The sequence below is a fragment of the Mesitornis unicolor genome, unplaced genomic scaffold (genome assembly GCF_000695765.1).
Source record: "Mesitornis unicolor isolate BGI_N332 unplaced genomic scaffold, ASM69576v1 scaffold6732, whole genome shotgun sequence".
In the NCBI taxonomy this organism is placed as follows: Eukaryota; Metazoa; Chordata; class Aves; order Mesitornithiformes; family Mesitornithidae; genus Mesitornis; species Mesitornis unicolor.
The window spans coordinates 7,540-32,601 of NW_010169784.1; the positions used below are offsets into that span (position 1 = coordinate 7,540).

Below are 25,062 nucleotides of genomic sequence, written 5' to 3' on the forward strand. Positions count from 1 at the left end.
CTATGAACCGTTCTATTTATTTTTACATTTTCTTGTGGACTTTGTTCAGTGAGAAACAGTATTATTCATCAAAGAAAGAAAAGTAGCATTAAAGAGAAAGGTGCATGTTGTTCACTAATGCAGGAAATGGAGAAAGAAAGAACCTTCATCTTTTGGGTTAAGCCCAAAAGCATAATGGAAGTACATTGGCCTGAAGTAACCGATTTCCTTACTTCTTGTTCACCCAGCAGAATGTAGTAGCATCATTTTCCACTTTAACCAGCATCTGAAACGAAATGCTCCTCTTTTTAGATGAAAAATATCAGTTAACAAGTGCACCCATTCACCTATATAAATTTCACAGAAATGAGACTCCACTATTCCATCCTAGGGATCAAAGAAATGTTGAACCAATGCTGAAGTCTAAAGGAAGCATCTGTCTTCTTAGTGGCTTTTCCAAACTCTGTCCTTCTGACAGGGAAACTTGCTAAACTAAGGATAAACATGGAAGACTACAAATCGTGACTAACTTCCACTGGCAGATTTTCATACTTCTTCCACAGAAGTTGACTAAAGATCTGACTTTGTTCCGTATCATCCATTAAAGAAAGAAGCAAGGTTAAGGGTTTTTAATATGGTATTTGTAATGTCCAAGTTCACATTGCAGTAGAAAAATCCGTACATTTTGTCAAACCTTGCCATTCTTGATGATACTGGCCTCATTTATCTTATTCTGAAGCTTTTCACTTAGCCCAAGTCCTATAACTACAGAGGTGATCCCAAATCTTGTGTTTTAAAGTAAAACGTTTTCTTTCTTCCTGCTTTTCTTCAACTCTCCCTCCATCTTCAGAACAAGGATGTGAGGAGATTTACAGTCTCCATTCTATTCACTGTGCCAGTAGCTAGAAGGCATTCACCTGAAACAGATAATTTTGGGTTCCCATAGGACAGCTACTGATAACCCAAGCTTGCTTTGTAAAAAAGATGAGTGTAAACTCCATGATCTTGCAATTTTATGTCATTCAAATGGTTATTTCTTAACTTTCCCTTCCACCCCCACTACTCCACAGGCAACTGTTCTTACCACAAAGATAAATTACCAGGTTGACCTAGAAACTGAAAGCAATCGCTTTCACGGCTCAAGTCCCCAAGGGGGGTTAACTTGGCCTTCTTTTAAGGAGACAGTAGAAGGGACCAGATCCTTAGCTGTTATAAATGATCACATTCCGCTGAAGTCAAAGGAGCTCTATTTATTTACAACCACTCAGAAACTGATCTCATATTTCTATTATGGTCATGTTTATTCACATTGTAAGGGTGTCAGCATTTTGGCCACAGAGCAGTACTCCACTGAGCATGCTGTACACTTGAGACCTTAGACACAGATAAAGCTTTGTAAGTTCTGATGTTGTCCTTTTACAGTAAGAATTAGAAACCTTTGAACTAATGCATTTCTTTCCCTTCTCATATCAGGCGAAACCCACTCCACTTCCACCTCATCGCAGATGCAATTGCCAAGCAGATTCTGGCAACTCTGTTCCAGACGTGGATGGTCCCTGCTGTGCGTATAGACTTCTATGATGCAGATGAGCTTAAGGTAAAGAAAGACAAACACAAATGTTACTTGTACACTTTTGGTTCCATGTCATCCTCTTTTTATTCATCTTTCTGGATTGGTGACTTGTGGGAGAACTGTTAGCTAAAATATTCTCCCCAGCTAAAACTAATTCTAACCCATATGATTGTAACCTCAGTTACATTCAACAAGAAGATACTAAATGGCTGAAATCAATGCAGTTTCTCTGCTAATGGAATGTGTGGTTTAGCAATTTAGTATTTTACCTGCTATCAGGAGGATTCTGATGCCCAAATTGAATTGCATCTGATCACATTATGTTTTGCTAAGGTTACTTCTTTCTAGTAGCAATGGTGGAATCTTAAGTATCTTGTTCAATAAGCCTATGTCTGTGACTGGAAACACTCATTTTGCCTGCATTCCTTAAGCATGGGTGTGTAAGACCCTAAGTATACATACTCTGGTGGGATATCAATATTACATTTTGAAATAGCTACTCTTTTTATCTGGATGCCCTTTCAAAAGAAATGAATATGAAGAAAGGAGAGTTCCAAGGGGAAAAAAAGTCACTTACTCAAAGCATAAAGTAATTATCTTTTCATAGTTAGAAAGTTCAAATTAGATCACAGAGGCACAGCATTCAGTTTGAGCTGCACATTTTTTAGCTGTGGAGGTAGAATGAAGTATTCAGATTTTAGCATTTGGAGTTGGTGGCGATAATGTGTATAACTTGCCAGACTGTTCTGAGAAGCACCCTGAAACAAGGGAAAAACAAAACTCAGCAAACTGCTGTGCTAATAAAGGGGTAAATTGAAAGCACACCATGTTGTAGTCTTGAGAACAAAAAGTTGTAGAAATAGATGGAAAGGGAAAAATTATCCTTGAGAAAAATATTTTGTTTCTAGCTGGTTTTGTTGTTTTATTGGTCCTTTTACATGAAGCCATAAGCTGATATTAACCTAATTAGCTAGATATCTCCCTTCTGTTCTCTATAGCTTCATAGCAAGGAGGAGGTTTGTTCTCGTAAATCTTACGTCTCTATATTACATGTACTTTTCTGCAAATTGTAGGGTTTTACAGTGCTTAATTAGCCTCTCAGCTGGGGAAAACAGACCTCTTAGTGTTTTCCTTCTGGTCATTTGGGTATGGTCCAATCTAGTTAAGTAAATAATAACCAAGAGAGCTTACTTCAGTGATCCCCAACTTGCTGATTTATAGGCAAAACACTGTGCAGATATGAGGTTACAGAGCAAAGTCTTATTTTGTCCCTCTCTCTTCACTCAGCTTCAGTTTTTATGTGGTTGATGACCTAATGCAACACTTGACTGTCTTGCTTGTAACTCATAAGCTTTAGATTGGTGACCACTTTCTTACTGGATGCAGGTATTGACACATAAATACATCTTTCCAGGTCTACCACTCTTGCTCAGAGCTCATCATACTGCATACCAAGCAATTTCCCTGGTTTCAGTAGCAAAATAAACCCAGTATAAAGTAGTATTAAGCATAGGTGAATGTGACAGACACTGCCAAAGGACAGCAAAGAGTTGTAAACATAAATGGAATTTTAAAAAGCCAGGTACGCTGCTGGCTCATATCCAGATCATTCTGCAAGTTTTGGCAAAGAAGACAGAGGAGCTGTTTACAGACAGCTGTAGGAGCTCATCTCATTTGTTTCCTACATAGCCTCTAGAGAGGATTTAATGATTGTTTTGGGTTCATGTATTTCACGTGTGCTCTTGGGAGCTATATTATGGCATCCAGTGTTAGGAAAACATAGAGCTGATGCTGGAATGTTTGCTAGAAAGTCTACCTTTCTCTAAAGTGATCTATGAATCCAGTGTTACTGTATATACTATGTTTCAGTTTTAATGACACTCCATAGTTCTTTTTTAAACCTGTAATCAATACCAATTGCTGACATTTAAAAGGGTTTAGACTGAACAATAGCTTGAGAATTTTCTGCTTAGGTTTCATTCACCAATGTTTCATTGTTTTGGAACACATTTTAGCTGCTACAGAAAACATTTCATTTCATGTTTGTTTTTTTCCCTTTGGATATGTATGGGCTTCCAGCCTCTTCTAATGCCGCAGGAACTGGCATGTTAGCTTAAGCCCTTAAGTCCTGGGAAAAGTCCTGCTCCTGTTCCTGCTCAAACAGTGGAAGGGAGCCCATAGTGTTAGATCCTCCATAAACAGTATGGATGCTATTTGTTTTCAAGTAGCTATTTAGAATTCAGGCAACAGTTTCCACTAGAGTATTAATTTTTCAAAAGGCAGAATTTGGAAACCAAAATATTTGGCAGTGTTTCTTAACGTATCCTGCAGTTCTGAAAATACTTGCTGTTTAGCTTCAAGTTAGATCAACCAGCACCCTGAAGGAAGGTGTAGAAAAGAAGGCTCTGCAGTAGGTGATGTTTTCTTTCAGGCTTTAGGGCAGAACTGGGCACTTCATTGCAAGAAAGTGAAGACATGGTACCACTGATTATCCCAGAGTTTCCAGGGCCAGCAAACCAACATATCTACTTTGTCTATGGCTGTGAATTAAGCGTGTCAGATGTTCCTTTTAAAATTTAGAGAAAACTTCTTTTCTTTTGCAAGGTGACACAGCTGTTCATGTTCACCCTGCACCACAAAGAGCCTACGTTCATTTTCTCCCTCAAGGCAGGTGATGCCAGACTAACACCAGCTTGCTGGGAAGAGGGACGGAGCACGTGAAAGGATGGCCAGGGAGAGATCTGTCTTTGCTTGAGGCACGTAGTAGTAGATGGGATGGATGAGGAAGAGACTTGGCTGTGGAGTTAAGCCAAGGTAACAGCAATTCCAGGAAAAGGGTCAGAAACAGTTGTAATGGAAGCTTGCTGAATAAATTTCTTTTAAACAGCTAGTTTGATGTTTTTAGCAGCCAGTTTTACTAAGATGCTTGTAACCTCCCAAAACATACCTTGGGCCGTCTCCTCATTGCCTTGCCAGATCTGCGCTTCTCTCAACTTAGAAGCTGTTCAGATTGTGAACTCTCTCCCATTAACTAAACCTGCTACATATAGTTAGTAATCAGCAGTAAGCATCCTTGAAGTGTGAGCAGCTGATAATGGTGCCAGTAATTGAGCCATTCCATGGCTGCAGACTTAATTCTTGTTCTACTCAGTATGGCCCATACATAACTCTTCCAAATTTATGTGGTCACATATGGCTGTGACAACAAACTGGAAAGTTACTTGGCAATGTAGATTCACTTCATGTGATAACATTAGTCATGTTATTCAGCTTTGGTTGTAATGCAGTAGATGTTGCTATTACAGCAATACTTCCCACAAAATAACTGGAAACTGAAAATTGTCTTGTCTGAACATTGAATAAAAGAAAAAAAAAACATACCTATGAAATGTTGATCTAAAAGAACCATTAGAGATATGGCTTGCAAATATAAGGCTGCAGGATACTGTGGGTTTTTTCAGTTCAATCTTACGTGAAGGAACTCCAGAGCTAACTATTGAAGATGTGCAACATGAGCACTTAGCTTCTACGCTCTATTATTCAAGGTGGAATCTAATGTCAGTTCACTGATGAGGAAATACAGGCATTAAGCCCATTGTGATCTGCATTGGCCCAGAGCAGAAGGAGCAGCTGATAAAGCAAAACTGTATGTGTGATGTGTGGAATATAGATGAGGGGAGTTTGTTTTCCCAGATGTTGCCTGACAGACTGCTGACAACATCAGGTGAACTGAGGGAAGCAGAAGGTAGAATGAACAGTTGCCTGCTCTGCTGTGTGTGAATCTTGATGGCCCAGATAAACGTAGTCACTTCAACAGTGGTAAAGCAGAAAAGCCATGTCCTTTAAATAGTTCAGCCCACAAACATGCTGCAATTGATCTGTGAACTTGACGGTAGAGATGATGAATATGTTTTTGGAATAGATGAGCATTTGTCCTTGAAGTGAAATGTGAAAATCTCCATACTTTGCTGCATATATTGACAATATTCCAGCTTTTACTGATCCCAGAAAAAATAGATAACAAATCTCACTACCAGTGCTGCCTTAGGTGATTTCATATCAGAAATGCTGGTATAGTCTGCACACTCAGTCAGAATCAGTGGTGGGATCCAGAGAGCAAAACCAAGCTGGGGTAATGCGTGGCATAAATGTCACCTAACTTTAAGCATTTACTTAAGCATGAGATGAGTCACTCCTTAGCCACTTCCATCTGAACTGTGAAGGCAGTTCACTAGGTCAGACATTGACATCATTTGGTCAGATAGATGGTCAAGGGCTATGAGATTTAAGCAGAAAAAGTTTAATTCTTTAATTATAATTGTAGTGTAGCTGGATTTCAGGGCTGTGCCTGTGTGCACTCCCAGTGCACTTAAGTTACTAATTCCCAGAGTAGTCCAGGAACTCTCAGGCTAGTAGTCTGCATAGATGAGATAAAGGGCTGGTTTAAGACTGCAGACCAAGTTGAAATTAGGTGATTGACTGAACTGCTGGCTATCTGCACAAGAAGTATTTGACAGATTGCTACAGGAGCTGTCCCAGTGGGAATTTCAGACAGTTCTTGAGATTTCCCAGGCAGTCCCTGCTGTGCCTAGAATAATTTGTATGCTTAAATGTGTTGATTAACATCATAGGTGGAGAATCTGGTTGTCCCAGAGATTCCCAGACAGTTCCTGCTGGAAAGTTAATCAATCGTACAATGGTAAGACAGTCGATAGAAACAGTTCCTACATGTGTAGAAATTATTATGTAGGACAGTCTTTTGTACATACTTAAGATAGTTAGGAAATGTTTTGCATCTAGGTTATGGTAATCTATAGTGGTGGATTATGCATGTCTTGCAGTGGTCAGGACCACAGGCCAGCTGGACTATAAGAATTGGATAGAACCATGTTTATGGAGCCTCATCCAATCTGAGATGCCCCTGCAAGTATTCTTATTATGGAGACTCCCTTCACCACACAGACAGCAACCAAGTGTCCTGTTAGACAAATTGTATTGTCTATGCAAGAGTTACTCTAAGCCAATATCCCAATAACGATAGCTGTTTTAAAGTATGTTTGTATGTGTCTGTGCAACAAATTACACCAAAAGCAAATCAGATGCTGTGAAATTTTTGGATACCAGTGGAAGCTGTTCCAGTGAATGATAGCATTGGTGGGGCTGTATACATTGCTATATACCAATTTTGGAACTATGTTCAAGCACATACATCCAATAGAACTGCAGAAACCACCTACTGAACATGGGAGAGAGGGACTGGATTGACAATTGAGAAGATGTGAGATGATATTTGATGAACAGCTTAATAGCTTAGTGTTAGTTACATCAACTGCAGAGGGTAGCAACGATAGCAGTGTTGATAAAGCCCTGAACAACAAAACTGGCCAGCATTCTCTGGCGTTTCACCATCTTCCTGGTCAAGCAGTTCCATTAGCTGCTGCAGAAGCAGCCACCCATAACAATTTCTTTTCTCAAGACTAGTGACTGGCTACTAGCTATCATGGATTATAATGCAGATTTTATATTGTTCAGGGGCAGGACATGATTGTTTATCTGTTGAGTCATTCGCTGTATGCCTCGGGGCAGACACACAAAGTTGTAATGCAGACGTTCATTACTTTCCTTCCTTTCTTTTCCACTTCATATGTAAGACATAATTTCTATTAATGCAATACAGGATGTGGAGCACAGCATCTGTTTATGTTTACATTCATTTACGCAGTGGTAGATATTCAGTTGAAGTGTTTATGCAGTACTGTGGTTTTGGTCAAATACTGTCACGTGTTATGGTGGGCTTGCAATGCTCCTGCATTTCACCAGGCTTTCGTTTTTCTGTAAACTGGCCTATTGCACATGGCAGTGAAATAATAAGCATAGTCTGCTGTTTCTTCCTGCCCTTTCCCTTTCTTTTTTAAAGAATGGGGTTTTTCTTAAAAAAAATGCAAATGTCAGTTTTTGAAAACCAAAGTCTATTGTCAAAACATTGTACAGATTTTAATAACTTGCATGGCTTAGTTTTAGAATTGAATTTCCACATTATAATTGTGATTTTGTGTATTTGCCAATGAACATATTAAATACTAGAGACGTGAAGTCTCAGGTGATGAAATATGCTTGTGGTTGCAACACAATGCTGCCATGCTAAGAACAGGCTAAGAACAGTGTGACTGGACATTAACAGACCAGGTTTTGTAAGCCAAGGTATTTTCCTTCAGACTTCTTGTGAGGAAATGAGTATCCACCAAGAAACAGATAGCAATTCAAACTGCTCAACACAGTGGAACCTTTGTGAAGTGATCAGTATATCTCTGTGCAGACTGAGTAGCCTACAAAGTACTACTCTGCCCTCCTGGTCCCTCTTCTGCACAAAAAAAAGCCATACAACATTACGAATTATTATTAGATGTGTTTTCCAGTATTATTCAAGCCTAGAATAAGAAAAAAAGTAATTTTACATAGAACCACTCTGAGTCCTAAGTTTCTGCCTATTCAAAACAAGCAGTGGTGAAAGAAGTACTGTGGAAATAGATGAGGCTGGTCAGAAACTGGTCATTAGAATTGGAGTCATGGTGCCATTACTGACCTCCAGCAGTTGTCATCTGCTTAGTGACATCTAGTTTTCATGAGCAGCCTCGCCTCTGACTTTGTCTGTGGCGAGAGGCATGATACCAAAGGTGGAGTAGCTTTTTGCAGGTTTTTCTGTAATATCTCCTTGGTTTTACAAATGTTGTTAGTTTATTTAAGATTTGGAACTATAAGAATTTGGTATACTGGGATGAAGCGCAGTTTGACACACGTAGGGGCAGTATTTCCTGGGCCTCTTTCAAGGGTCCCAGCCTGCCTACTGTCTTCAGGCAGTTCTTCTACTGCACAACTGACTGTTTCAAAAGAAAGCCTCATGCCTGGCTTTTTAAACTCCTTTTAGTTTTCTACTGTTGCTGGTATTTTGGAAACATTGGAGTTCTTTGTTGATTTTATAACTCATCTCTAACTGTTGTGGGCTTCTCTGTACCTCTGCCTTTTTCTTGATTCTAGGGAAAAGCTGTACAGTCACTGTGTACTGCCTCCACAAGGAAGCCAGGGTAGTTGCTCTTTGTAACATATGTGAAGTGAGGAGTAAGGAGCCAACTCTCTGCCACTGCCATCACCCACATTTGTTTCATTGTAGCTGACTGTGACATTTCAATAGCAAGGATTCCTGTTTGGCATTCAGCTTCTTAAACGTCACTCTTACTGCAGCAACATGTACTGTATCTCCAGGGAAAGCTATTTTAGCAGAGAATGAGAAAAAAGATTAATAACTGCATATGAGATGTTCCAAAAATTATTCAGTTTGACAAAAATTACCCAGTGTACCATGGAAAAAAAAAAGAAGATGAAAAACATGCGGTACCTTGAACTGACTGCTGCAACTATTGTTTGTGCTATGTATTCCCATTACAGCAACTGCTTTCTCAGAACTTTATCATCTATGCGTGAGAAACAGAAGCATTTCGTTTTTGTAACTTTGGGCATAGGGAAATTATTTAACACTTTGATCTGCATAAGAGGTATAAGTTGCATATCCCCTGTACTTGCTGGGGAGAGTTAATGGTCATCCTGTGTTCCAGAACCATTTATTTTCTTGGCACTAACAGATAAAAATCTGGGAAGACATATAATGACTATAGTCTTGGATCTTAATGGCTTTTCACTTGCTCATAAGGACACTTCCCTGTCATAGGGCATTCGATTACTGATAGAATAACAGCCGTGTCTGTTCAAGTCATTCCTGTTCAGGATTGGTATTGATGTGAGCATCTTATAAAAATGTTTAGTGATCCTTGCTTTTAGATTTACCAAGAACTGAAGTGTATGTATTTCCATGTCTGATTGATAAGCTGAAAAAAGGCAGCAGTGTGGAAAAACTCCCAAGAATATCCTTGATCACCACCAGGGAGCTGGAATTGTTAGAATTCCTCATTTGTAAAGTATTTGGCATTGGCTTATTTCTGAGGAACAACTGGAATTCAGGGAAGTGCTGCGCGATAGTTCAGATCTGAGCTCCTTCCCACAGAGTGGTCCAGCAGGCACTGTAGACAGAAAGTATTCTGAAGGACTAGGGCTGAAATGGTTGTTCTGGTGGTGAAAAATGATGTTCATCTTACCTAGGCACACCTCTTTGGATGGCACTTTTTCACAGCACTGGAAATGACAGACCATGCTGTGCATCTGACATACCACAAGCACACAGTGAATTGAAGTCAGTCTTCTCATAGGTCTTCTGAAACCATCTCAGCCTGGGTAAGGACATGCAGGCTCGTTTGGAGTTTGAGTACCTGCTTCAAAGGGGAGATGGATAATCAACTTGATATCAACTTGATATGAGAACATTTGAATTTCTAAATTGAGAAATTTTATTTCTATAAGTGGAGATACGACTTTTCAGATCAAACTGACTTAATCCTGCAAAAAATTCACTTTTTCAGATATATAAGATTGTTAATTAGATGCCACTGATGGTACCTCATTTTGAGTCAACTTGTTATGAGAACATTAGAATTTCTAAACAGTAATTTTTCATTTCTGTTAGTGGAGATACCACTTTTGAGATCAAACTGACTTAATCCTGTAAAAGTTTCAGTTTTTGAGGGTAAGAGGATGGTGTCTAGATCTCACCCTTTCAGCGACAAAGATGAAAACTCAGCAGTGTTTCAATCCCCTGATAACTTTCCCATACACTGTTCCATTACTTCAGGTGTGACCCTTTTCACAGTTGAATGGATTCCACAGTTTTTGGCTGATACAGTTGAAAGCCTTTACAAAATGGCTCCGGCTCTATTGTTTTAATCCACCACTTAGGACCTGTGTTCTGACTGCACTTTTATCTGATGGTTATCTTAGGGTGGAACTACAAGATTACGCGGGATTAGAGTGACACTGGTGGCCTCAGTTCTCACACTAAAAGTTTCAGGAAGTGTAAGACACACATGCCTGCTACATGGACACTTCCTTTTAACACTACTCATGCACATTCACTGTTATCTGAATTATTTGACCAGTATTTAACCAGAACCTAGGCAAGAAGCTAGACTGGTGTCATGAGCATCAAGCTCAATGTTTATTCCTTTGGAGGAGCCCAGCTTTGCCAATTTTGTCTTTATTTTATTCACATTGTTTCTGTAGTTAGTGCTGCATTGTTTGAGACACATCTTACCTCTTTCTAGAAACAAAGAAAAATAATAATTCTCCCCCCCTCCATTGCATTCAGTGCGTTTTATACTAGGTTGTTGTTAGTATTGCTTATTGATAATTGTAATACATTTTATCCTTTAATATCCTTTTTATCCCAGATGTATTCCTGAAGCTTTTTAGTCTCCAGGAGTTTTGATCTATTATAATGCTTACCCACACTGGAGAAATTTGTGGAAGACTGTCCCACAGGGGATGTACCCCACACTGGAGCAGAGGAGGAGTGTGAGGAGTCCTCCCCATGAAGAGGAAAGAGTAAAAAAAAGTGGCAGAGACAATGAGTAATGAATGTAATGACCGCAACCCTCATTCCCCATCCCCTGTGCCACTGGGGAGGAGGAAGTAGAGAATTAGAGAGTGAAGTTAAGCCCAGGAAGAAGGTAGGGGAGGTGGTGGTGAGTGTTTTAATTTTCTCATTACCCTACTCTGATTTGGTTGGTAATAAATTAAATTGATTTTCCCCAGGTTGAATCTGTTTTGCCCATGACAATAATGGGTGAACTGTCTTTCCCTGTCCTTATCTCAACCCATGAGCCTTTTGTTATATTTTCTCTCCCCTGTCCACTTGAGGAGATGTTGTGATAAAAGTGGCTTTGGTGGGCACCTGACATCCAGCCAGGGTCAACCCACCACTTATTTCAATATAAGAAGTTCCCACTTACCTGGCCTCCAGCCCTGCAGGATGGATTATGATTTATTTTCCTGCAAATACTTTGCTTTTGCTGAAAATAAGAGAACTAATAGTTCTTTACGGGATGTGACATTTATTTCACCAGCTGGATGTGAGTTCTACACACTAATGGCCTCTTTCTTGGTGCAGCATTTTCAGCTGTTGAAGTGTCACCATTCTTGCTCTGAAAGTAGAAACAGTAAAACTTCAGGTCTGAAGAAAGGTGATTTTACTGGTGAGATGCTGGATAGTAGCTAGTGATTTCCTTCTGAATAGAAGAATGAATCCTTTTCTTTATATATGTATTTGCTATGTTTTGACCTCTTATGAGGATGTCAGAGGTCTGGTGGAAGCTGCATTCCCACATCGTTTGCACAAATCGTCATCTTCTGCAATTCTGACTGTTGCATTTGAGGTCTATTCTGATCTGTATTGGATGGAAACAGGGCAAAATCTTTCAGTCTTAAAAGGATGAAAAGTCCTTTCCTTGGCGTTTTTGGTTGGGTTTTTGTTTGTTGTTTTGGGTTTTCTTTTTGCACATGATAACTAGTGTTTTAGGCCTCTAGTTTTCTGTCAGGCATTATTTGGTTAATAATAGTCACTGTAACTGTTCTGCTACCCTCTTTCATCATCCTTAAAAAAGGACTCTTGCCCAAAATCCAGAAGGGAAAAAAATCCTACTTTAGATACATTTTTGTCATTGAGCTGCAGCTATTATCTATCCAACATAGCATGTGTTTATACAGGAGATGGTGTTGCTTTTTATTCTGGACAGTGTGTCTTGATGACACCTGTTTAATATCCTGACATTGTGCAAAATGCAGCTCGGATGCTTCTGGACTTTGACCCCAAGAGCTGCATGGAAATTTGCCAGAACTTGTAATGGATGCAGCTAATGTTGTGCATGCATTTGCATAGTTACTAAAATTAAAAAGCTGGCAATAATAATAATTTCATGGATCTGTATCTTCCCTGATGGATTAGTACAAAAAGCTTGTTGATTGAGTTCACTAGCAATTAAAGTGTGCTATTGATCTTTCTTATCTTTCCATACAGGTGAAGTGAGAAGGGCAGCCATGAGTTGCTTTTGACCACTGGCCAAAATTCTAGCCAGAGCTACCTGTCAGTCAGCTTTTAACAGAAAGCTCTGGCTTACTGCCATTTTATCTAGTCTGGGTTGTGTGTCTCTTTTCACTCATTTAGGGAACGGGGAAGGGGGAAAAAAAGGCATTATCTTATTTTCTAGGGAAGACTTGCACTTTTGCCTCGGCTGAAGAGGTAGGACTGGGAGGTTGGTGTTTGGGTTATTCACACTGACATCTCTCGGGATGCTGTGACTCTTGTAGGTCCTCCACCCTTGACTGCCACACTGGAAAACATCTGGAGTTGAGGCCAAAGGCCCTAAAGAAACAGGAATCAGCACTAAATGAGACTGACCAGATTTTTCTATTCTGCAGTCTCATCTTGCACAGATGAATAGAGACAAACAAAGCAGGCATTCAGCATTTTGGAGATAGCAAGAATCAGTGGAGAAAATTAGGAATGTCTCAGATGAAGTACTCTGAGTCAGAGGAAAACTGGCCGTTAGAGTTTGGTAGGGCAGAATGGAAACAACCAGCCAAAAACCTGAGGGGAGGGAAATAATCTTCAAAGATACCAGGAGGTGAATTACTATTTGGTCATTTCTTTTCTGAAGAAGCTGTATGGCTGAATATCTTGTTAGCTAAACATCAGAGACAAAAAAGCATTCATATTCCTGTATGTAACAGTCTGCGGTTTCATTTGTATAAAGCATGTTCGTTCCAAACACAGGGCATGGCTTCACTCTTGGCACCCTCAGTTAATTTAGTTATTAAGGAATTTATTTTGAAGAAATGTTCTTAAATCAGCTTTTTGTCTCTTGTCTGCCCTTTGTGTATGTGTGGGTATTGGTGAGAGATTTTGAAAAAAAGAAGGAAAGAAAAAGAAAAGCAAGCATCGGCATCAGTCAGACTGTGTTACAGTCTTTGCTACAGAGATGAGAATTAATTTGCAGTTATTTTGCTTTGCTCTATGCTGATGCTGATTTTGGAAGTTTTGTTCTCCCTTTTTAATATCTAATCTTCCGTTCCAGTTGTGGCTTGCTCCATGGTTTCTGCATTTGCTCTACATTATCCAGGACTCAGAGGTTCAGATAATCATCCATTTCTATCTAAACCTTTTTGCTCACTGCTATTTGTATCCGGACTTGTTGCATGTGTGTGTGGAAGATATCATCTGTTCATAAAGCAAGAGATGAGGCAGAATTCTATTAAAGTCGTCAGAGCTTCTGTGATGAGTAAGAACAACAGCAGCAAAGGCCAGCAGAAATAGAAAAATAATTTTAGCAGAAATGTATAAATTCCCATCTCCTTACAGTTGTTTTTCAGTGTGAATTCTTATTCTTATTTTAATACTGAGACACCAGGAATTCTGAATCTAGAAAAGTTACCCAGCGTTGCTGGATTCCTGGTTTCCTTGACAACCATTCATATATATAGTTATGGGAAGGGAATATCAGTATGATTGAAACCTGTGAATCATACAGGAAGAACTAAATTCTAGTTGGAAGTTACTAGTTATCCCACAGACATTAACAGAAGAGTCTGTTTTCGTTTAAATAAGGCTCTTCTCTTAATGTTTGCTGGATACCTGACAAGGACAGAGCAAAGGCAGTGATTTTCGAAAGGTGAGATGCAAGGAGGATCCTTTTGGCATTCCTCCTGAGGAAACTATTACAGGTGACAGTCACCTTCTTCTGCCTAGGCTCTTTGGTCACATGGAACTGGTCTTTCTTTCTCACTTTTCATTCTTATTTTTTATTATTGTCTGTAAAAAAGAAATACAGTGTGCTAAAGACAGGCATGAATGTTACACATATTTAATTTTAACTTTCTGTTCTCCTTCTTTCTCAATGATTTAGTTAACCCAATCTCAGCTACAAGATATGGATATTGCTTTTCTGGAAGTGAGGGAGAAAATGGATCAGCTAAATGTCCTTCCAAAGAGTTTAGATATTTTTAGGTATGGTCTATGTGAAATGGGAAAGATTATCCTGAAACTAACCCTGATTTGTGCTAGCACTGCTGGAATTGTGACTCAATTTTCATGAATGTGAGAAGAGATATGGCAAAAATTCACAGCAGGATGAAGTTCTCCCTGGGTGGAACTGGAAAACAGTGATGAGAAAAACTGTGCATCAAGAAAAGTTCCTCTCTTGTGCCAGCAATATGATACTGGGCTTTTTGCCCGTTTTTTATGTTTTGTGTTGCAAAAAATCTTAGTAATATGATGGACATTAAAATGGTGACAATATTTTCCTCTAGTTTAGAAATGACATGAAATCCCCAGTTCTATTAGCTTTGCCTTAAATAAAGGTCACATGATTTAAAAAAAATAACCTTGCTACTTGTAGTGTTCATTGAGGCAGCAAAGCACTAAAGAAGTAATGAAAAAGCTGAGAAAAAAAGTTATCAACTGTGACTAGGAAGTTATTTATCCAATCTGAGGAAATTACAAATTTTATTGTTATCTGGTTCACACATCAGAATTACCAGGGCTGTTTCCCATACCTGGGTCATCTGTAAGGGCTGTCTGAAGACAGCAGCTACCAAAGAATTTGACTGATCTTCCTTCACAGAGATCCCTCCAGCTCTAAGTTCTTGCACCATGTGGATTACAGTGGTTTTCAGATTAGTGTCAGATACAATTCAGAACAATTCAGACACGATTTGTGCATACCTGCAACTCTCTTTATGATTGTGCTGTGGCCTGGAGGTTTAGTTTTGTTTTGCTTTGTTTACTGTTTTTGAAGATCCTGAAGTTATTTTATCACCTGGCTGATACAGTCTTCAGGAAGATCATGCCTATGTTGAAGTTGGTGAGAACAAGTAGATGCTGAATACTTTTGAAAATCCAGGTTTCCATCAAGTCATTCATTACAGAGCCTAATTCACATCTCTGCTTCAATCAGTATATTCTAGATGCCAGATCTTTTTTATGGCAAAACCTTTCATGAAAACTCTAGGAGGGCAGAATTACCTACAGACTGCCCTTTCAAATTCCCCCAGCCTTTTCTGTTTTCTGACTCTGCTGGCTGTTTCCCCACCAAAGTGAATTTGTAGCCATTAAGTTTGAATGGTGGTGGGATTTGGGTCTATTTGATCCCATTTAATAGCCCACGTCTGAGAGAAGTGCATGCAAATGGCACCTTCTGCCTTCAGGTTTTCTATTTGTCAGCCTGATGCATCAATCCACCCCATCTGATCTTCAGGCTCTTGCAAGATACTGGCTGTAGTGGTGCTTTTGGGAAGTCAGCTGAGCAGAAAGGGTGTCTTTCACTTGGAGTGGGGATGGGAATATTATGTCATAGCTGAGAATTATTTTGATTGATTTTTTTTTCCAATCATATCTAGGAAGATTTAGTGAATGTAGTGAAAAAATCAATATGGTATTGAAGGTTGCATTTTTCCAGTGTAAAGTGTTTAAGGACATGCTGCCAGGGAAAACACTTCATCAGCCAAACTTCCCTCATCTTATCATGCATAACAGGAAGCACTTTTTGTATCTTAGAGGGTGCTACAGTGCTATATATTCTGTGGGACAGTGAGGACTTTTAAGAAAACCGAAAAACTTTATATGACAGGAAGTAATAAAATTCAACAAGGAGAAGTGCAATGTCTTGGACCTGGGAGCTACCCCATGCACCAGTATATGTTGAGTGCCACCCAGCTGGAAAGCAGCTTGGCAGAAAAGGACCTGGAGGTCCTGGTGGACACCAGATTGAACATGAACAAGCATGGGGACCCCGTTTGAGAGAAGAAGGTTGGACCAGGTAACCTCCAGAAGTTCCTTTCAACCTCAACCATTCTGTGATTTTGTGATACTGTATGGACTGAAATCTGTTAATCAAGAAAAGTCAAGATAGATTTTCTTCTCATAGGGAGGTAGTCAGATCTGGTTAACTGGGGAAAGGCTGCATTTAAAAGGGAAACACAGTCTCATGTTTATGTGACTGTCCAGCTAAAACTCTTGAGTGCTTTGTTTAATGGTACTTTGATACACTCTCTCCTAATCCAAGAAGCACATAGTAATCTTGTTAGATTTTCTGTTGACCTCCAGTGCATAAGGCAAGATAGTAAGTAATGAGAGAAACATGTGCAGTCTTAGAGATTCTTAGTTTGGCTTTCCTCTGTTTCTGTGCTTGCTACTGTTTTTATGCTCCAGTCTGCATAAATATAAACCAGCACTAAGGTAAGACAGCAGATATATTATCTCTTTTCTTGTGCTTCACCTTACTGCTCTGTTTACCATAATTTCAGTAATGCAGCAAGGAGAAAGGTGAGTAGAGCAAAATAGTATTGGTGGAACAGTTGAGATCTTTCATCTCAGTATGTGGGCTACCAGACTCAAGTGTTTTTAAGAATAAAAATACCTAAATACTTGGGAATGTTGTCACTGTGCAATTCATTCACAGAGAAGGAGCTGCTGTTTTCCCCTCTCTCCATCATAGCAACAGGGAAGCTTGATTTTAAGCTGTATGTCTATATTAGACTTCTCTCCTTAAAAATGGCACTTTTTCTAACTCTAATGAACTTTTATACAGTGGTAGCAACTGTGAAAAAGTGGTCGGAGCATAGTTAGGGAAGACAACTCGCTGGTAAAGTATCACTGGACATGGAGGCTGTTGCTCCCACTTTTCTGCCATTTACCAGAGTGATCAGCTATGTACAGCACGCAGACTCATGGGCACGTAATTTCTATATTCATAGCCAGAAGCACTGAATCACTCAGATAATTCAGTGTATTTTCAGTCTTCAATTATGGAAAGAATAAAGATGGTTCTGATGAAAGATCTTTAGAGCAAAGATATTATTTCACTTAGCTTACTTAAAAGAATCACTGTCAGCACCAGCTAAATGCCTTTGTTTACTCTCCTTTCATGAACAGAAATCCAGATCTTGAGAGCTAGTGATCCAAGGTGTGCTATTTCTGCTGAACTGAGATATATACAAATGGCAAATCATGTCACACTATTTTGTTTCACTTTCCTCTTTTACTAACTATTTTTTCTGTTCCTGCCATATCTTCTAGGAATATTTGTTCTCTGAAGGCAACTCTGATCTAGCTTGTAAAGCAAATGATTCATAAACATTCCATATATGGGCCACTTTAACTGTGCTAGAGAAAAAAAGTATTTAAATAATGTTTAAATTAATGAAATGGCTAAATGCTAACAGTTACATAAAAGTTACCAGTTACATAAAAGTGGACAGCTTGAGGGTTGCAGAATTTTGCCGTTTGTGCCTAGACCATCTTAGTTATCTCAAACTGGAGCTTCTTAACTACTAAGCACCTATTCAACCATAGTGTTCTTGTATTTCTTTTAGTAAGACTATATGCAATACACAGTGAGAGTGAGACTTCACAGTGCTATTGTGTATTGTAGGGAGTTTCCTTGGCATGAATTTGGAATGGTTACATTGTTCATAAATAACAAAGCTGTAAAGAAATTATGCTGAGGACTAATCAGGACCCCTGTTTCTGTTTTAGTCAACTCTGCATCAAAAGAGAGAAAACTTCAGGTTCATTAAACCTATTGACAGTTCAGTCTTCAACATATGCTCACATCAAGCACGTGCTAGCCAGCCGTGATGGACCATTTGGAATAGGGACTGCTCCTTTCATTTTCAAAAGCAATCCTTTCAGACATCAAGCTTCAGGATGGCACACTTTTGGTTTCTGTGCACCTGATCGGAAGGAACAGCCAGACAAGGATCTCCTCCCTGCAGTGACATGGGAAGGTTGTTAAATATTGTGAATCCGAAGAGGAAGGGAAATAATGGCTCTTACTTTTCCAGACACCTTTTCCCTTCCATATTTGTGTCAGGCTCTCCATGTGACCTCTGAACTCCTGCTTTATTAGGCTTATTTGCATAAGCATAGTAGGAGTTATTCTGGAGAATTACTGCATTTGAGCTAATTAAATGAAGGACATGCCATGCAAAATTAATAACATAGTCACAGGTAATAATAAAAGCAAGATCAAGTCTCTAAAATTACTTTATCTCTTTTACCATGTCAGTATGACTAGAGAGTTGATCTCCATGGGTGGTCTAGCACAAGGACATCAAGTGTCAGATTTAGAATGATACACAATTTGGGGAAGCAGGGTAAATACTGCTTTGCCAACACCTTGATGTGATGGTCCATGCCTAGGACTATCATGGGGGAGAGCTAGGACCACAAATAGCTAGAGCTTTGAGAGTGTGGATTTGAAATTATCTGTTATGCACATAGAAGACATTTTTGGGAAGCATTGAGGTTAATTTTTATATAACTAGAGACTTAATATTGGCATGTATCTGGGAGACAGAGACTAGATTTCTCTTCTAAGCACTGTACAAATTACAGAGAGAGCAAGAAGGAAAGAATGAAATAAGAATGATAGCTCTTTAGACCCATAAATTAAACCATGCTGTGTGTTACTTCCCTCTTTAATTTCTTTCATAGTGATTTATACCAGAGTCCTAGCAATCTTTGTTTGTGTTACTTCTGGCATTTTACAGTGCAAATCCTATAGAGAGCACAAGTAAATAATATAGATGTGTGCAGGTGACAGTGCAAGACACATTGTATATGCAAGTGATTAAATATAAATTATATGCACAGACAAAGGAACACACAAATGGTTTCCCAGAGTGAGGTGCCTTTCAAAAAAGCCAAACAAAACTTCACAATTGAGTTCGCACTTTCCGTTTTGGGATTGTTTTAAGATAACCTGCTTTTCTTGTCTTTCCTCTAAAATTTTGCCTTTTGCCTTAAAGATTTGCTCTAGTAGTCTTAGTCTTTTTCATGAACTTCTGCCCTGGTACAGGAACCCTGAGAATACAGAATAAAGTCGTGTGCCATTTTAAAGGGAAAAGAGCAGGTCAGCTTACATCAGCAAAGGCCTTGTTACTTTATATTCAAAAAGAAATGCGCTCTAAGCAGCTATTATTAGCCTTTCTTCAACAACTTTTCCAACTTCCAAATAAAGTTTAGAAACCCATGGATCCATGCCAACCTCATGAAGTTCAGCAAGGCCAAGTGCAAGGTCCTGCACCTGAGTCAGAGCAATCCCAAACACAGATACAGGCTGGGTGGAGAATGGATTGAAAGCCACACTGAGGAAGGGGGTGTCAGTTGATGAAAACCTCAATGTGCACTTGCAGTCCAGAAAGCCAGCTGTGTCCTGGGCTGCATCAAAAGAAGCGTGGCCAGCAGATAAAGGGAGGTGATTCTGCCCCTCTACTCTGCTCTCGTGAGACCCCACCTGGAGTACTGCATCCAGTTCTGGGCCCCCCAATATAAGAGGGACATCGAGCTGTTGGAGCGGATCCAGAGGAGGGCCACAAAGATGATCGGAGGGCTGGAGCACCTCCCCTATGAAAACAGTCTGAGAGAGTTGGGTTTGTTCAGCCTGGAGAAAAGAAGGCTCTGGGGAGACCTTCCAGTACCTGAAGGGGCCTACAGGAAAGCCGGAGAGGGACTTTTTACATGGGCCTGAAGTGATAGGATGAGTGGGAATGGCTTCAAACTGGAAAAGGGCAGATTTAGATTGGACTTTAGAAAGAAATTCTTCACTATGAGAGTGGTGAGACACTGGCACAGGTTGCCCAGAGGAGTTGCCCTCTCCCTGGAAGTGTTAAAGACCAGGTTGGACAGGGCTTTGAGCAGCCTGGCCTGGTGGGAGGTGTCTCTGCCCATGGCAGGCAGTTGGACGAGATGATCTTTAAGGTCCCTGCCAACCCAAACCATTCTGTGATTCTGTGATTTTGTAGGAAATTAGCTCTTCTGTGCAAAAGTTGTTTCACATAATGAACTTTAGAATGCTGGTGAACAGATATGAGACAGCTAAACAACAGAATAAGTCTTCTCAGTTTTATGAATGCACTTAGTTTCTGCCTACTTTCTCCCAAATATAAAATGCCAGGACAAATCCTGAAGTCTGTCTCACTCAGGTTTCCTATAGATAAAATACTAATTAAAGTTAATGGGAACATGATTAGGGGAAACTTAAGATCTAGGAATTGAAGTGAGTGCCCTTTGAAACATAAAAGGAGTTTCAGGAACTTTTCAAAACCTTCTGTATCCCACTTGCAGCAGTGACTTTTGATATTTGAGAACTTGAGTCTCGCAGAAAGAAAAACAAATGTAGCTCAGGTAACATCCTAGTGCCAGTAGCACAATATAATATTAAGTTTAATTTCCCAACTTGTTTTAGAAGCTGTAGAAATGTTTTATTTAGCCCTTACTGAAGAAATGTCAATGTTTAGGTTTGCTACTTGAATATATAGCAAACAAAGAAATGTGGCTAAAAATGTTCTCCCACTTTCTCCACTTTTGAGCATGTCAATGTGATGTCACTAGTTATAAGTTAAAGATGTACGGCTTAAGGAAAATTTGAGTTTGTAAGAAACCATTTTATGGGCAGTTTTCTTGCCCATTGTTCCAAATGACTGGCCTCCTGAAATTCTAACCTCCAAATCTGTGGGAAAAAAAAGGAAAAAACATGATTGTTACTTCTACTTCAGAGTCAAATAATTCTAGGAGTGGCACACACAAAAGTTTCATATGAAAATGAAAGCAATGTACCTGAATTTTTGGTTTAAACATATATTTCAAGTTTATCAGGATACATTGATGTCTCAGAATGGATTTTACCAGGTTGGAAAGGCTCAACTGATTTTAATTATATTGTGTAAAGCAGTTGCCTCATGGAACTCTTTTTTTTCAAGCATTCAGGAACTTTACTATATTTCAGAGCTTCTGAAGTTAATTTAAAAGCAAGAGTTAAGATGACTGTTTCCAACTGGCATTTTATAGTGTGGTATTGCTGGTACTCGGAGATCGTCCACTATTGCAAGAAACTAGTGTCAGGAAGAGTTTCTTTCTCTAATGAAGATTATTTTTTCTTCCTCTTTCCCACTTCCCATTTCCTCTCAGTCGGAAGTGTCTTGGATCCCCAACAAACACTACTCTGGGATTTACGGGCTGATGAAGTTGGTTCTGACTAAGACTCTACCTTCCAATCTTGAGCGAGTCATTGTCCTCGACACAGACATAACATTTGCCACTGACATTGCTGAGCTATGGGCCGTCTTTCACAAGTTCAAAGGTATTCTAATGATTTTTGTTTTACTGTCTTTATTTGTGGGGGAGGGAGAATGGTAAAGCAGAAAGTACAATGGGGGTAAAAGGGCTAGCTGAGATTTGTTAAATGTTTTCACTCTTTCCGTCTTTGGTGTTTGACTATAATCATTGTATTTGTGAGCTCCTTCCTCAACAATGTTCCATAGAGAATGATTGACAACACGGCTTATCTATGTAGTTTGTTTTATTGGTCTAGTTGTTTGGGACAGGTGAGAACTTGACAATACAGTAGATGATAAAGAATTCTGAGGATGCTGTAGTGATCTACCATTCAAGCACCTGTTGGTATTCAATACTTCTTTTATATTACTTTTTATTAATAAATCCTAATTATTACTTTCAGTATAACTTTTCGATGTTACCACTGAAAATGAATGAAGTTGGGATCATACTTGGGCCAGGGAGGAGGATGAAGGGGGCACATTTATACATGTGAATAGAAATTAATTACTGCTTGCTCCTGTTAATGAGTTGATAAAGGGTTCTGGATTTGAAACATCCACCCAAAGTAGTTTTCTCTACCTGTACTCATTTCCCACAACTCCTTGAAAAACTCATTGATAGTTTGACCAAGAAATGAGACTTTCAGAGTAACTGTGTAAGGAGATGATCACAGAAAAGTTCCCCACTACCCTGTCACAAACCAGAGCACTTTCCTAGCTAACACACTGCTAAATCCATTTAATTCTCCCAGACTCCAGTCTTGCCAGCTTTTCAGAGTCAGAGATGTGCCCTATCATTCTCCTCTTGCCCTCAGAATGTGTATTGGAGTCCTAGTAAGTGCAGAGGCATTCCAGTATCCTTGTTTGAAGATTTATAACCCCATAAAAGTGTAGACTTGATGCATATTATCAGCTCTCTTAAAATCACTTCAAGCAAAGTCAGCCTAAACAAACGGGACTGTTTATTTACAAAAGCCAAAATAAACCACTCTGTTAGAAAGGAGACAGAAAAAAAGAACACATTTACTGTACTTATCCCCCCTTGAAATCCACAAGGCCTCTTTGCCATTCCCAATACCCAGCTAATGGGCAGGAGTTCATCTTCAGCTCTACAGTCAAGGACTGGGTGCTAGTGCTTGCTTTTCCATGCCTTTGTTTCCTTTTCCTTCTCTGAATATACCAGTGTTACTTCAGCAGGCCAGAAGCGATCACCTTCTTACTTAACTGAACTATTCACAAACTTACTTCATTAAGAATACAAAGGTTTTTCTCCTCTTCAGGTATTGTTCATACCTCGTTCATACCTCTTCACCAAGCCTTTCACTACACCAAACCTTGAGTTTCATATAAACATGTACCTTGACAACCATAATTTACATAAATGTATGCATAGGGAGTAATGGTATGCTATAGTACCTTCTCACTGTGTGCTACAGTCCCATTAATAGTAATATTTTACTGAATATGGTGTATTAGCATGATGTAGCATATAAATAAATGTTTATAATCTGAACTTGGGCATAGAGCATTGTATAGTTAAAGGTAGCAAAATCTGAATTGAAACAATTAGGGGGATCATCTCTTTGCTTATATTTTCTGCTGTAGTTTCGATGAAGGTTACTTACTTTTTACTGGTGAAAGAAACCAAGCATAAAGACTGCTTGTAAAGAAAGGAATATAGAGCAGAGGCAGGCCTAAGATTGAAAAAAGAAACCAGACAAAATATGGAAACACAGAGAAGAATAATTACTAGAAATAAAAAAGTGGGTGTAAGTCAGTCTCCATGGCACTAGGCAAGGTTATTCAGCTGATCAGAGCTGTGAAAAACTCCAACTTACACATGGAGACAGAATTCCTGTGCTACTGCCAGCCCTCATAACATACATATCACAACTCCCAAATGTATGATTTTTGTAAGTTGTCCTGTCTGTCTTTATAATTCTGGCTGACCACCTGCTCTCCGCAGTTTTTTAATCCTGGCAATAAATTGGTCAGTGTCTACATCTGCGCATCTCCCCAGTGGTTATACTCAAGGAAAGAATTAATGGGACAATCCTACAGCCCCAGGAGTTGACCGGGGTGTGAGATGACTTTGGAAGGCATGTATAACCAAAACAGTGATCCTAAATCACTGGGGAGGAAAGAAATGAAAGTCTGAGCACAAGCTTGTGCTCCAGCATGTGTCATAGGATGCAGTGCCATTAGGCAACGACTCAGTGAACATGGATCATCCTGCAAAGCAAGGGCAAGTTGGAGAGAGAGTGTTGTCTTTTACCAAAAGATTGGTTTAAATCATATGGTGATTCTCAGTTTGTCCTCAGTGTCTTTTTATTTCTCCTGCCAGCATTACAAAAGATTCAAGGGATGTCTTATGTCATTAGCTCCAAATATTCCTCTAAAGGATATAGTTTTAAATTAATGTGTTAATCCCCTCTTTGTTTCTCCCTCAGAAGTCCCAAGTAAGTTTATGAAGATTTCTTTGGGACAGACTAATATGTTTGTTGATATATTACTTCAACATAAGAGAAATAAAACTCCTAGGAAGGGAAGTTCTACTCTCCAAAGGAACCTGAAATTATATCCAACCCTAGGTTGGAGGGCAGCTTTAGAACCACAGGCTTTCCTTCTAGAAACATTCAAACACCCCGTCGTTGGCTAAAAGTAGCCATTATAAACCTGCTTGCGCCAGGATGGATTTTTAGCAAATAGAAGAATTTTTCACATCAATGGAGGAAAGGCAAGAGTTTCCTTTTGCAGGTTGCTGCAGGATAAAACTGGTAAGTCAGTCCAGCACAGCCACTTCCAATTTACAGCCACACAGATAAAGAGAGAGAAGGTCCTAGAGTCTGTGATTCTTTCTGTGCCCAGGAAGACTTTTCTTCCTAACAAAAATAGTGACAAAGAGAGACCAGTAGCTCGGATTCCTTTTTTTCTAGGACACCACACTTGGAAGAAACTCAGATTCAGGATTGTCTTGCAGTTTAACCGGGTCCAATTTGCTGTGTAGAAAGGCCAACAGTACATTTTAAATAGCACCTGCAATACCCAGCGTCCTTGTTCCATGAAGGTTCTTCTTCCTGTCCTCTTAAGAGTTGCTGAAAAGATCAGACCCTTACACAGTAGCTTAATATTTTATGTAGTAAAGCTACTATTACCTTTGCTCTATAGATGGAAAAAAGGAGAGTAGGATTCCTTTTTTATTATCACTCTTCTGCCCTTTTCTGATAAGCTCTTTGCATATGCCCTTACAGTAAATGGTCCAACTATTCTGTAACTGAGTGCACAAATTAGGGCTGTACATATGTGATTTTATTTGAAAATCTCTTCTTTGAAGTGGGAACCTTAGGCTTTGGGAGAAATTCACACCTCTCTTCGGTAGCCGGAAACAGTGTCTCTCAAGCAATGTACATTTAAAAATTTCTCTTAGCAGTTGCTGTGGATTGTATAATTATTAT

General features: G+C 39.4%; 1 protein-coding gene across 1 annotated transcript in view; it reads left to right on the forward strand.

Annotated features, from left to right (window-relative positions):
* Positions 1 to 1,452: 1,452 nt before the first annotated feature.
* The window catches only part of LOC104536753 (glycosyltransferase-like protein LARGE1), a gene marked incomplete at both ends in the record, with an annotated part of 92,849 nt that continues 69,239 nt past the window's right edge, over positions 1,453 to 25,062 (forward strand). Inside the window, 2 exons of the mRNA XM_010179467.1 lie at positions 1,453 to 1,576; positions 21,459 to 21,630. Coding sequence (XP_010177769.1) covers positions 1,453 to 1,576; positions 21,459 to 21,630 — 296 coding nt within the window. The remainder of the gene's footprint in view (positions 1,577 to 21,458; positions 21,631 to 25,062) is intronic.